This window comes from Biomphalaria glabrata, chromosome 15 (assembly GCF_947242115.1).
Source record: "Biomphalaria glabrata chromosome 15, xgBioGlab47.1, whole genome shotgun sequence".
In the NCBI taxonomy this organism is placed as follows: Eukaryota; Metazoa; Mollusca; class Gastropoda; family Planorbidae; genus Biomphalaria; species Biomphalaria glabrata.
In genome coordinates, this window is record NC_074725.1 from 9,769,066 (window position 1) to 9,784,022 (window position 14,957).

A 14,957-nucleotide genomic window follows, 5' to 3' on the forward strand; every position below is an offset into this window, starting at 1 on the left:
TCACGATCATTTTGGACTCTCCTTCAGAAAGAAGATCATTACGTCATAGCCCAAACCGGCATGGGACGGCAGTGGGCAACGACCATCGTTACGACAGTACAAAGCGCATAGCACAAGACCATCATGAAACAAAAAAAGGAGTAGAAAAAGTTTCTATCATTTCACAATACCGGTACCTCTATTCTAAAATGTTCCATTGTTTTTAATCTAACATTCCTTAATTTTTTAAAGAGAAAAAACAAATAAGTTGCATAAAGGAAATATTGTCTTTTAAAAAAGTATTTTTATTGTTTTTCTTGTTATATCTCTAAATCAATCAATCAAATCACGTTCTTAAGTCAAGCCTAAGGATTACTCCATGTCCAGATTCCAGTATCAATGACTCTAACTGGACTCGCTGGCCGGCTTCTGTGGACGTCACACCTGAAACACACGTTGTCTCGTTAATTTCGTTTCTGTCTGATTCACATGATAATTGTTGATTCCTAAATGAAAGTCTATGTTTCAAATAGTGATGGTTGATTTCTATAATAAAGTCTGTGATTAAGATGATAACAGTTCTTAACTATTAGAAAGTATATGTTTCAAATATTAATGGTTAATTTCTATAAGAAAGTCATGTATCAAATGATGATACTTGACTTGTTCTAAATTTTTACACTGTCTGTTAATAAATTTGAACTCTGTAAACTAAATGCTACAATCAAATTAAAAGTAATAATCCTGTACTATAAAATATTCTAGTAAATGTTATCACATTCAGGTGCGGACTGTGTGTCAAAGTCGGCCCGGGCATTTCTATACCATCCGGCCGATAAATTGTATATTATATAATGTACATCCAGTTCTAGCTCTACCTATCCTCAAAATCATTATGTTAAGTTTGATGATTTATCGATAGCTGTACACATGCATACAGCAAACACTATATCGTTTTAAGGAATATACCAGTAGGCCTTATGTTGCTTTTTAATCGCCAAGTGTGTAGGTACCTAAAAGGATGACGCCAACTATATCTAGGCTATTGCATTATTTCGGAAAATGTGCTAGATTTAATTGGTAAGCCCTAGTAGAATCTGTACAAGATTTGTTTAAATATGTCTCTCAGAGCCTACTCAGAGGGCCCTTTTATAAAAGAATGTTATAAAACCTTTTAACAATTTAATAGTCCTACGTGCCGCCCGTATCTTATGAAATACAGACGTGACTTCAAAAAAAAAAAAGATGATTACTGTGGTCCTACCGGCACATTTGGATACCGGCCAACAGGGCATTTGCCAATATAGCCATTCCGCCCCTGATCACATTTTTGTGTATTGTGGGTATTGTTAAATGCAGACTATTGAAACAACTTTTTAAAATGAACCTTATCTCTTGGCGTACCGCTGTAACTGATATTTTAAGAACAAACACTAAGACAACGCAACTTCCTGGGTGTGCTGATAAAAATTTGAAGTTTACTGTAGAACTGCTAAAACGATGAGGTCCTGTTCTATTGTTTTCATTCTGTGCAATCACGTACCTTGGAAGTTTGTCGAACTACACCTTTACGAAAAGGTGACCATAAAATGTGTTTTAAAAATATTAGAACCACAAGGACCCTCCATAGACGCCACTACCGCAGCATGATTGATTAAAATCTCTAATTTAGCATTGATTCGCTAAACAGTGAAACAAATATCTAGATCTAGCCTTTAGATAAGTCGTCGAAGACTCAACTTTGTTTATACATGTAAAACAAGGGTAATAACTTTTGTAAAGTGGTTCTTAGTCATACATGAGTTGTGTTTCTTGGAATATCAAAACATTTATAATACAGACGCTACTTCAAAAAATAAGATGATTACGTCCTACACGTCATGCATTTAGTCATGCATATTAACCAATGACTTTAATTCTGCCAAGTCTCTGGTTTTCCTGGCTAGCTCAGGCAACCCATTCCATGCTCTACTAGCACTAGGGAAGAAGGAGCAAAATTTGCCATTATGTTGTTTTTAACTTGTGTTTTTTTTAAATGATGAATAATACGTAAAATGTTTTACTTATTTCAGATGTTCCTTCAGAGTTGAAGACGCAGGACGACGGGGGATGGGAGCGGGCAGGATTTGAACCCGGGACCATCGATAAATCCAAACGACAGTTCAGCGCGCAGAACCGCACGACCAGGCAGTCATACGTTTTAGCCCATTACTCCCGCAGAACGGTGGGGGAGGGGGAACAGGGCGGGGCTTGAACAATCGAGAAGAGATGTGTTTGTTAACTATTGTTAACATGCTTTTGTAAGTGAAAGGAAAGTAGCTATGATACATCAAACACTAAATCAGAACTTACAAATACAAAAAACAAAACTTAATGAAATACCCAGAAAGACACAAAGATAGAGGCACATTTCTTATCCAATACTCTAGAACAAATTCGTACAAGTGCTCCTTCTTCCTTAGTGACGTTAGAGAATGGAATGAGTTGCCTGAATCAGCCACAACAACCAAAGACTTAGCAAAGCTTAAGTCATTGATTATCATGCATGACTAGATGGACACATGAAATGAGTAGGACAGTACTCGTCTTCTTTTTTGAAGTAACGTCTGTATTATATAAGATAAGATAAGAGGATTGAAGACAACTGCCTACCTGGTGTTAAGGCTGCAACTGTTGCAGAAGTAGCGCCACATATTCCGAGGTCACTGATCGCCGAGTGACCGAAGTTAAGTATGACGAGGTACTGATCAAACGCACTTTCTCTGGTGTAGCAGACGATGTAATCATCCACGTGACTAACCTTCAGAACATGATAACAAAAGGATACACTTATTCCAGTCAAATACAACGCGTGGATCGCTTAAAATAAGTATTCGGAAAAGAACATAGAGAATATTAAATCTAATAGTCATCAAAATAAAAAGTAAAAGATCTAGGCCTTCTTAACTTTGAGAATAGACCTAATATCAACCTAAGCTTAGATTAACTTAGAAATAATTATAGACGGTGTCAGAGATATATTAACAGAAGGTGTCAGAAATAGAGATCTAATCGCTTTATGCCTACTGGAGAGATGGATAGATTACGTTTTGTCTATTGTTAATTATTTTTATATTTAAAGTGAAATGTTTTTAGAAGTTAAAGCCTGATGGTCGCGCGATTTAAGACCTCACAGTGCTCTCTCTTAGTAAATACAAGAGATGGTATAATGTATGTTATTAAAAATTATCAGATGTAATTAATATTGTCGTCCCCCATCCAACATAGCCATTGTCTAGGCCTACTGACATGAATACTTGATAAGAAGAGTATACACCCCCACACCATCTCATTTTTCTCTTCAAATATCTTTTCCTTATTAGAAATATTCATGAGAAACTAAACCATTGGTTTTTACATGTTGTAAATCATACAGTTTAAATTAAGTCTGATGCATAAAACCAAACAATGTATACTATATCCATGGTCTAATGCTTCCTCCATATTCAAATTATCTTGTATTGCCAACAAATTGATTCTGCATGGCTAAATAAGTGCACATATACCTTTTAAAAGACAAACCCTATCAGCACTTTCTTTGTTCTGTACACCGGATACGCCATAAACAGCTAGTAATTTATAGTTTTTCCGCCATGCAAGAACACCTCACAGGACTAATGTCTCTATTTCTCTGTATTTCAAGAAATATTTATTCATTTTCGTTTGCTATTTCAAAATGATTTTGATGGCCTATAACAAGGATTTAAAACAAAATATTTACCTTAAATTTTCCTGTTTGGAAAGCTTGTTTTTTTCTCAGGGCTACAAGCTCTTTATAAAGTTTCAAAGTTGTCTGCTCCTGACTTTCCTTTTCTGCCTGCATGATTTTTAAATGATAAAATGGTATACAATAATGAAATGTAATTTAAATCTTTTATAAGGAATCCACATAAAAAAAATATTACTGAAATTTACCTATTTTAACTTTGTTGTCCGGCATACATTAAATGTAATGATTTTGAAATTTTATCGTATTCTCTAGTAAATTTGTATAGCGTTACTTTCAAACCTCTTATTCTACCTTTAGTTCGAAACAAGTTTGAGGTCAAAAGTGGTTATATTTTCAAACAGATCCTAAAATGAAAGTTGTTTTGAGCAAGTCAACGAAAATTGAAGTTCCCTTTTCAGACCTTGTAATCTAAAGGGCAAATAATGTAAACATCATCTCTTTCTGTGGCCCACGGTATACGAAGGTGTCATGTGACCAGCACAACGACCAACCACTTTTACTTTCCCCAACTAGTGTTAGAGCTGCGTGAACTCGGAGGTGCCCTAAAGATCCCGAAATTAAAAATCCCAGTCTTCACCGAAATTAGAACCCAAGACACACGGTTCAGAAGCCAAGCGCTTTACGACTCAGCCACCGCGCCTACTTTTGAGAATGTGACGTCACTTTAAAATAAAACCCAGTTCAAGTTTAACTTAAAAAAAAAGAATTGTGTTACTACTCAAGAGCTATTTCTCATAAGTTTTTTATTAAACCTTTACACATTGATTTGGTTTCATTATTTTTTATATGTTTGAATATATTCGTTTAAAAATGTCGGTCTCAAAACAAATGTATATGACAAATAGAGAGAGAGAGAGAGAGAGATGGAGGAAGAGAGAGAGACTGTTCAGTGTGCTATGATCCAATCTATTTTGTGGACCAATTGGGAGAACGGCTCTCTGGGAGAAAGTTTCTGTGCTGCCTTTAGGCGCTTAGCAATCACAACTCTGCTCGAGTCGGGATTCAAACTCGAGCCCCAAGATATAAGCAAGTAGTTTTTAGAATAGATTTGTAGAGTCAGAAGAGTCAGAATTTAAGTCAATGGTTAACATGCATGACTAAATGCATGACGCGTAGGACGTAATCATCTTCCTTTTTGAAGTAACGTCTGTATTATGTAAGATATAAGAAGCACAAATTCTGGGACAAATTCATACAAGTCTTCTTCTTTAGTACCATTATGATTAGAGTATGGAATGGGGTACCTTGAATCAGCCAAGAAAACTTACGACCTAGCAGAGTTTAAGTCTCTTACTTACTACTTTGACCCATGGATACGCATAGGACGTAATTATCTTCTATTTTGAAGTAACGTCTGTAATCAATAAAATAAGATAAGATTGAAGTATTATACATTTTTTATGCTGACCCATATTTTTGTCATTTTTACCTATGCGGGTTCTCTTTGCGCCGTCTGATCCAGTCATTGGTGGTAGCCTACCCTTTGGTATGAACAACAATTAACAAATAAATTATGATGCCTATCATTTAGACCTCGATTTGGTAGAGAAAAAAAAATGTCTATGGAACAGTTTTGGGTCCTGGTGAGGGAGAATGATGGTTAGAAACGAAAAACAAAAAGGTTCAACATCATTGTCTACTTACTTGGACATTAAGCGATGTGTGATTCAGAGCAAGAGGTAACCAGGTCGAGTTGCCCTTAGTGAAACCAGACTGGTATCCAGGCGTCCACTGCATCGGGGATCTTTCAGGATCTCTTGTAAAATTTTGGTATCTTTCCTAAAGGATTTTTATCATTGCGACTATTTGAAATTGTATCACAGTTATTCAATTATAGCGGGCAATATATAGAGATAAAGAAAGCATTAAATTAAAGCCATGAAGATCTATTAAATTATGATGCGGTTTTCTAGAAAATTTATGGATGATTTTCCAAACATCTGAAAACCGTTACAAATATAGATGTTCATTTTTTTTTATATAACTGTATTATTATTAGACCAAGAAAAACTTCGGGAAGCATGCAAATAGATTTCTCTACTGTATGCTTAGCCAATATCTGAGATAAACAGCTTTCTTGAAGTTTAATTTTACCATTGAGAAAGTTTTTCAGGGGCAAATAACTCGACCAGGCATCTTAGTACGCATATAGTGTGACGAGGTCGGTAATGTTCACCTTCACCTTTCCCTTAGTCTGTTGGAACGTCGGGGCACCACACAAGATTAGTTGAACGTCTTTCTCCATTCCTCTCTGTTTTTACCTTGGATAAAACTTCTTCAATGGCCCGTCCCGTCCATTCTTTCATGTCGTCTTCCCAACGCCTTATCAGTCTGCCTCTTCTTCTTTTTCCTGGTACTGTCCCCTGTAGGAAGGTCTTTGCGAGCCCCGAAGATCTTGTAATATGGCCATATAGTTTTAGTTTGCTTTTTTTTTTAAAGAATTGTTAGCAGGTCATCGTGGGGTCTATTGTTTAATACTAGCTGCTTTTAAAAGTAGAACGTGTCGTTAGTTCCGTTGTTGTTGTTTCTTTTTATCCACAATTTATGTTTCTTTATCCTATTTAAACTATAGGTGTATAATTAAGGACAACCTAATGCCTATTGTTAATGTAAGGTTTTATACAGATTTGAGTGTCGTAATGATGTAATATATAAAGATGGGTCACAATTAGTAAGTTGTTTTTTTTTTTTTTTATCATACTTAAAATCTTACAAGCAATTGCCTGACATATCTCTAATGTATCACTTCCCGCCCCACTGATCACTTACAGGTCCTGCATTACGTCCTGCTGGGTCAACGGTATCCGCCCATGAGATAACAGCCTCCAACATTCCCAGTTCCTCCCCGTAGTACGTAGTAGGCGTTCCCCACAGGGTGAGTAGCAGCATATTATATACATTAACATACTGGCTGCCATATTTGTGACTGATTCTTCTGCTGTCATGGTTACCAAGCTGTAGAAAGTTAAAAAAAAAAAAAAGGGTTTTATGAATTAGATTCTGAGGTGTTTTTTATTATTTCAATTAAAAAAAAGATTATTTTATGTTTGAATTGAGGCAATATTAGTGTGTTTTTTTTTATTATGTTATTTATAAATCTATCAAAATTGTTACCGCTGAACTAACTGTTCTACCCTCTAAAAAACAAAAGAAACCAAAAAAAAACGAGCCTTAGCCAAAAGATGGGGACTTTCTTCAACGAAACAGATCATCTGTCACTTATATACACAACAATTCAAGTTTAACGTTCTCAAAACTAAATGGATACAACAGAGACAGTGGCGTAGCTAGGATGGGGGAGGAGGGGGAGAATTTGACAATCCCCCCCTGGGCCCCCACTTGAGAGGGCCCATCAAATGAGTGTTCGATTTTTTTTTTCATTAAATATTAAATATTACGCAAAATGCAGGGGCCCCCAAAGAGGTCAACCCCACGGGCCCCCAAATGATGGCGAATTCCTAACTACGCCACTGAGAGAGAGAGAGAGAGAGAGAGAGAGAAATATAAAAGAAAGACATCAGGAGAAAGAGGAGCGAGAGAGAGGGAAAGAGAAAGATAAGAGGTGAGAGAGAAAAAATAGCAGAAAAAAAGAGGAGAAAGAGGTGAGAGAAGAAATGTGATACTAGTTAAGGGAGAGAGAAGATGAAAGAAAGAGAGAGAGAAAATATTCGAAAGACAGAGAGGAATCGTGAGAGAGATAGGAGAAATCGAGAGCTGGAGGTAGAGAAGAAAAAAGATTATGCATGTATATTATTCGGCTGCATTCTTTTATGTATGATTCTATTGACAGTAACAAGACATACGCACGACAAAGTTTGGCCATTTCCCAGTTGGCAGGTGTGAATACTCGTTCATTATGGTGTCCAGAATCTCGCGACCTGTTGGGGCATCACTCATGTGCAGAAGGTCAAAGTTGAAAGGGCATGCGCCTGTGACGTAGACTCTGTTTCTTATGTCTACAGTTGAAAACACTTCTACGATCATATACCTGAAGACATACGAGGGGCTTTTGTTGTTGTTATTTTTTCAGAATGTTTTCTAATGTGGATTAAAAAGTGACGTCCATAAAATATTTTTTAGGAACAGAACAAATATGGTCTAAGCAAGAATTTTAAAAGTTATTAATCATATAAAACTGTTTCTGGGAATCACCAATTTGAAAAACAAAAGTCACTTTCAGGACTTTCATTGTGTTTAAAATGATAATGATATCTTTTTGCCAGAAAAGTGCATCCCCTTCAGGGGCTTCACCCAGTAAATAGCAGGTAGACTCTGAGACGTAATTAATTTTCAAATCCTGCTCTTTCCCTTCCTCCATTACAAAAGTTTCAAACTTGTTTTTCGATAACTTTACTTCGCCACCTACGGCCTAAGTATACTTACAAAGCGAAAATCTTTCGCTCTCAGTTTTACGGAATGCAAGGGCAAGGAATTTAAGACTTAGGAAACACCCATGGCTTTGTGTGTTAACTAAAGTTTCGCTTTCAGACCTTGCGATCTATGGGGTTTCTATGGCCAACTACCCAATAGAGTTGGGTGAACTCAGAACGCTCTAAAAATCCCGAAATCCAAAATCCCAGTCTTGATTGAGAATCAAATCCAGGCCCCAGGTTTGGAAGCCAAGCGCTTAACCATTCAGCCACCACGCCCCCATGTGCGTTAAGCCCCTTCTTCTTCTTTTTCATCAAGCCAGCTTTTTGCTGCTGAGCTGTGAGCTCCTTTGCAGACTGTGCCAAGGAAAAATAGTGTGCCGTTCTCTTCAGTTGTTCAGCTCTGCCGTTAAGCCCTAGGTAATAATTCCAAATCACCATCAGTTATATGGTGGATGACCTTCAACTAGTAACAACTACTAGTTTGAACATATTTCTTATAGCAAAATACGAACAAGAACACCATGTAGACCTACTCATGTATCTAACACTTGCCACTAACAGCTGCACTTAGGCTATGAAGTAAGTTTTACCTATCTTGACCATCTCTCTGGACATACTCGTTCATGATGTCGTACCATTTGGACAGCGTGGGGATACTTTCCGGTTGGTTGGTGGTGTAGATATGCTTCAAATAGTCGCTCTCTGACTGAAAGTGGAAGTATATTGTCTTAATACAAGTCTACGTGTTTAATGGTTCGAGTGTGTCTTGAGTGACCACATAATAAGGATTGTCTTCGAGTTCGAATACCTGTGACCTACATATTTTGCCACAAGCATAACCATTGTCCGCGGGTTGTCGATTAAGATTTTCATTTCGCCGTCTGTGTCTGTCCTCGGCGGCGGATTTTCTTTTGGTCTCAAACGTGTATCCCGTGCAACATGCATGACTAGATGTATGATGCTTAGAACGTAATCATCATCTTTTTTTTAAAGTAACGTCTGTATAATATAAGATAAGATAAAATTTCAAATTTAAATCCACGGATTTAGTTGAGGCTTACCAGTTTCTGTGGCTAAATGTTAACGACTTATAACTTTTACTTTCAACATCAGACGTGTGGTCACAACTTTAAATTGGATACAGACATGGGCTATAGTCTTATTTATAGGCATTGAATTTAAAATCAGAAAGCTAATCTTCGATTAGCTAGCCCAGAGCGTAACCATTCTATTAAAATATATATATGGTAAAATTAAATACATTTTAGGTTTTTCAGTTTCTTAGTAGGTATATATAGCTCCTCCTTCGTGATCGAACATGAACACATTGCTCATAGCCTATGGACTCGAAAATGACTGTAAAGTCCAATCCTCACTTTAAAAAGCCGGCCGCATACGTGGCATGTGTGGGTTTGGTCAGTTGCAGATAAGCCTGCTTCTTCTCTCAGCTTTTTGTTGGTTAAGGGCTCTTTCACGCTGACCACTCTTCTTGCTTCAAATCTCGAGACTCCGAGTCTCCCAGCTTCACGCCATGAGGCGCTATCCAGAGCTGGTGCTTCCCAACCGTCAATATCAATATCACATTCTTAATAGGTAAATAAATAATGAAAGACATGATATGCTTAACTATATATTTAGTACACATATTAACAAGAAAAACATAACAAATACTTTTTTTTTTAAATTATTTTAATTAGTTTGGATCAGTTTGTATCAACTAGTTTGGATCAGTCATGTAATTAAATTTGTAATAGATCTAGGCTAACAATTATAAATTGTGTGATTAAAAAGCTTTTTTTGTTTTTGTTCAGCGCTATTTCATACTTTTAGCTTTCTCACCACGTTATGGTCCTCTCACTTTCTCACTATGTTATGGTCCTCTCACTTTCTCACTACGTTATGGTCCTCTCACTTTCTCACCACGTTATGGTCCTCTCACTTTCTCACCACGTTATGGTCCTCTCACTTTCAGGACCCGTTTTGGAAAAAATACGAACGTGCTATAGCCTCCTCAAGGGGACTAATTCAGCTTATACCAACACATTTGTCATGTACATTTTTTTCCCTTTTCGATACCAAAACAAAATAATTAATTACCAATTGTTCATTAACTAATTGGATTTTTTTAATTGATTCTTATTTTGCCATGTACAAGAAATAATTGTGCAAAATTTAAACTTGATCCGATAGTGGGCGAGGGGGAAATAACGTCTACAAACGTTTTAGGCAAACAGATAGAGTGAGGTGATATACGTTTTTTAAAAATAAAATGTAAACTTACAGCTGGTACATTTAATCCTGAGATAGGTTCATCCAATGACACGTTCTGTACCTCGTAAAGAGGGGCGAAGGCGTCTACTCTAAACCCGTCAACACCTAAGTCCAGCCAGTACTTCAGGGTATCCTGCAATAGTCGTGGTAGAAAATTGTAAAGAAAATAAGCCTGTGCCGGAAAAAAAACTTCAAGGGGGGAGGGGGTCCTCCTTGGGACATAACTAATTCGACCTGCGGGCCATTTTAATTTCGACACTCGTGTCGCGGGCCACATGACCGAAACGGTACAAATACGAAAAGAAATTGACCTGAAACAATGTTATTACAAACTCTGGATCTAATACTTACATTAATTAGTGGGATGTTGGATGTTTAGTTTTTTATGTGAGCAACATTGTCGCTAGTTTTAATAACGACTCATTTTCTTGGCTCTTTTTGGTAAATATTGCCATCGATCCTCCAATTTATGGGAGTAGTTTAACAATATTTTTATTCTCGGCTCAAACCAAGTATGCAGTCGTATTTAGTTTATAATGCCGTTTTTATTATGTTATTGTTTTTTTTTAACAGCCTTAGTTACTTAAGAAAACAAGTATGCTGGCTTATAATCCTGTGCCACAACTTTTCCTGGTAGATTCTCATTCATAGTCACCTTTCATAAACACAAAAATGGCGTGTGTGTGGGTTGGGAGATTTTTCTACACTTTGTTCTGACGATTCGGCGGACCGGATAAAACCACGTCGGCCCGCGGGCCGTACTTTGGGCATCGCTGCAGTATAGACTGATCCCTTCAGCTAGCTAATACACTCATGGTCAACGTGACCTTTATTACCTGTAAACACTTAAAGCCTACGAAACATATCCTTACACAATTCAGACCACTGAGAAAACTTCTCTTTAAAGCAAAGGGTTAACTTACTTCCATTTCCCATCGAAGGTTCTCGTCTCTGTAATTGAGGTCAGCCTGACTTGGATCAAATTCATGATAGTAATATTCTTGACGTTCGCTGTTCCATTGCCAAGCGGACCCTCCAAAGGCAGAAAGCTTTGGAGAAACAAAATATTAATATCAAAATCAGCAATGTCGAGTAATGTCTAATTGTAATGCAATATGTTTTGTTTCAGTTCAACTTGATCTAGAAGTTTTGATATGGAAGCAAACTTCTCTCTGCAAACATTACTTTTAAATACATGTATCTGGACTGAAAGTAAAGGCCTCTATCAAATCAAGCTAGTTACCCAATTGTTGGGTTCGACTACTGTGCCATTGCTCAACCTTTTTCCTTCGTGCCATATAAAATAGTTGGCATACTTCCCGTCTCTCTTGACACTTTTCTTGAACCACTCGTGGTCTGTGCTCACGTGATTGGGGACAAAATCAGTTATCAGTTTCAAACCTGTGAACAATAACATAATTGTTCATGTTCTTATTTTTCTAAGTCTTTAGTAACAGAAGTGCACTCCCCCCGGAAAGCTCTATAACGATCAACTCAGACACGATTTCGCCCACACTGGAATAGAGGGAAGAAGCTGGCAGCAGATGACCTCTGAAAGAGACAGTTGGAGAGCTCTCACAAAGGCTTCGGCGGCTTCGGGACACACAGCTGAAACCCAAAGTAAAGCTCTTATTGTGGGAAGCGTGGTCGAGAGGCTAAGTTCGCTTGGCTACCTAGAAGGGGGCTCGAGGTTCGACACCCGACTCGGGCAGAGTTGTGTTTACTGAAAGCCCAAAGGCAGCACGGAAAACCAACTCCTAGATACCCCCTCCCCCCCCCCCACTGGTCCACAAATGAGATTGGACCAAAACGCTCTGAGCATGCTATAAGCATGAAAGTAGCGCTATATAAAAGCTATAATAATAATAATAATAAGGGCGCAAAAGACGGGAAGAAATACTTTAAAAGACCGCTTGCTGACAACGGCTTTGTCTGCACTATTTGCAGAAAAATATGCGGGTCTCAATTGGATTTTCGCAGTCATGTTAAACACTGCACTCATCCTTATCAACTTTTCAAAGCTCTTCCGCCAGCATTTTTTTTAGTTGGCAATATTAAAGTTTGATTTAGCGTCCTTGACATTGATTAGTTGAACCAATTAGTAAGTCAAGTTCCCTTTTCAGACCTTGCGATCTATAGGGTTTGATGTTAAGGTCATCTGTTTCTTTGGCCAACGGTTATCGAGCAGGGTGTCATGTGGCCAGTACAACGACCAACCGCCTTTACTTTCCCAAAACTAAAATCAAGTACCCATTAGAGTTGGGTGGACTCAAGGGAGCCCTAAAATCCCGAAATTAATAATCCCAGTCTTTACCGAGATTCGAACACCAGGACCTCAGATTCGGAAGCCAAGTGTCAAACGACTCAACCACCACGCCCCCCAATTAGTCCTACATTAGAATTGTTTGAACAGTCTTAAAACAATTTTTTTTCAAAAAAAAATTTTTAGCAATTTGTCCTAACCTCTGTTGTGGACTTCTTGAGTCAGAGTTTTAAAATCGTCGATAGTTCCAAAAATAGGATCGATATCTTTAAAGTCTGAGACATCGTATCCAAAATCTCTCATTGGTGATTTGTATACAGGGCTTAGCCAGATGCAGTCGATACCAAGGTAGACAAAGTAATCGAGCTCGGAGATCAAACCTGTGAACAAAGTAAACATGACTGTTAACATAGCGGAAAACTTTACTTTTCACGAAACATGGTATATTCGAATACTTTAGCCCGTAAAAAGATAGTCGAATCGAGACCTGAACACTGGCCTGCAAGGTAGCAACCTGTGGGCCACGTCCTACAGACCTCTGACGTTATTCTACAACTTTGATGATTGTAGAATAACATGATTGATTGATTGTAGAATAACATGATTGATTGATTGTAGAATAAAAAAAATATGATTGATTGTAGAATAACATGATTGATTGATTGTATAATAACATGGTTGATTGTAGAATAACATGATTGATTGGTAATAGAATAACATGATTGATGGATTATAGAATAACATGATCGATTGTAGAATAACATGATTGATTGATTATAGAATAACATGATCGATTGTAGAATAACATGATTGATTGTAGAATAACATGATTGATTGACTGTAGAATAACAATTATCTTCTCTTTTGAAGGAAAGGCTGTAATTTATAATAACAATCTTGCTTCTGTACAGATGGCTGAATTAAGTCAGTAATAGGAGAAGATAGCACTATCTTCTTTTTTTTGTTTTGGTAACTACAACTTGTATCGCGTTCTTAAAGGGATGGACAGGTCACGGACACTGCTGTTGACTATATGGCGTTCTCAAAGGGATGGACAGTGCTGTTGACTATATGTCGTTCTCAAAGGAACGGACAGTGCTGTTGGGAAGACTTAGCACAGTGTGGAGATAAGTGGTAAGGTGGCCTTGACACACACATATGTGTATATGATCTCGTAGCACTTATTACGCATCCTGTTGGTCTGTAGATAAACATTTCAGTCTCATGCCTCACTTGATACGGAGACACACACATGTAGACCTAAGCCCTCAGCCCTTCTAGATGACAGAAGTGGTCGACTTGGAATGATAACTTTATAACGTGTGAAAGAGAATAATTGTGGGATACATCTAACATTGTCAATATAACAACATAAGTTGTCTTTGTTTTCATTCTTTCTCGGTTAGGGCCGAATTCTCAAGAGAATCACTAAAGACTGATGTAGAATATTTGTATTACACAAATAACAAACTAGTGTTTAAGAGGGAAGACATATTAGTAACTCCATTTATTACGTAAACACAAGCGGTGTTGCAGTGACGCGCTAGTGTGCAAATGTACCTATGTTACACTGCTAAGCTAGTGTGCAAATGTACCTATGTTACACTGCTAAGCTAGGTTTTTCCCTAACACGTACCTACCATGAGGTCTCACCTTTGATGTCTCCAATGCCGTCACCGTCTGAATCTTTGAACGACCTCGGATACACCTGGTAGATGACTCCAGTCTTCCACCAAGTTAAAGTTTGGTTGGCATCAGGCGTCACCTCCGGTAGGGAATCCAGGAGTGATTGTCCATCCACTGTCCAATAGAAGTGCATCATAAGACCAATGGCTAATAACTTACATCTGCTCCTCATTGTAATTGTTTGTGTCACAGTTTGACCTATTGTGTTGATGTCTGTACTGGTGTGTCTCCATGATATGTGTTTAGCCTAAATATCTTCTGGTTATCTCTAGCGTTATCTTTCTTAAACACAAGATGTGTCGTGTGTAATGAGTATTAATGTATATTATCGTGTAAGATGTTAGATTACCTGTAATTTTTACGCAGGGTGTGGACTAGCGTACAGGGTTTCAGATTTTAGCTTAGCATACAAACATTTCGGGCTCCCTTTAACACTAGTTCTCGTGGCCAGCAAGAAGGTCCATTTAATCTTTCTCTATCTCTCTCTCTCTCTTTCTCACTCTCTCTTTCTCTCTTTCAATCTCTTTCTCTCTCTCACTCTCACTCTCTCTTTCACTCTCTCACTCTCTCTCTCTTTCTCTCTTTCTCTCTCTCACTCTCTCTTTCTCTCTCTCTT

The 14,957-nt window shown here is 37.7% G+C and overlaps 1 protein-coding gene across 2 annotated transcripts; it reads right to left on the reverse strand.

Moving 5' to 3' along the window:
* Nucleotides 1-263: 263 nt before the first annotated feature.
* LOC106051399 (maltase 1-like) lies at nucleotides 264-14,596 on the reverse strand. 2 transcript variants are annotated; one of them, XM_056012777.1, is made up of 12 exons: nucleotides 14,309-14,596; nucleotides 12,856-13,035; nucleotides 11,636-11,793; nucleotides 11,316-11,441; nucleotides 10,403-10,525; nucleotides 8,712-8,827; nucleotides 7,556-7,736; nucleotides 6,518-6,703; nucleotides 5,393-5,527; nucleotides 3,740-3,835; nucleotides 2,632-2,779; nucleotides 264-423 (listed from the first exon to the last, which is right to left on the reverse strand). In XM_056012777.1, exons 1-12 carry the CDS (start codon nucleotides 14,511-14,513, stop codon nucleotides 326-328), a joined length of 1,752 nt encoding a protein of 583 aa, XP_055868752.1. In that variant the 5' UTR covers nucleotides 14,514-14,596; the 3' UTR covers nucleotides 264-325. The 2 variants fall into 2 exon arrangements, with proteins under 2 accessions (XP_055868752.1, XP_055868753.1); XM_056012778.1 differs by having other exon boundaries at nucleotides 14,296-14,420.
* Between the last annotated feature and the right edge of the window lie 361 nt (nucleotides 14,597-14,957).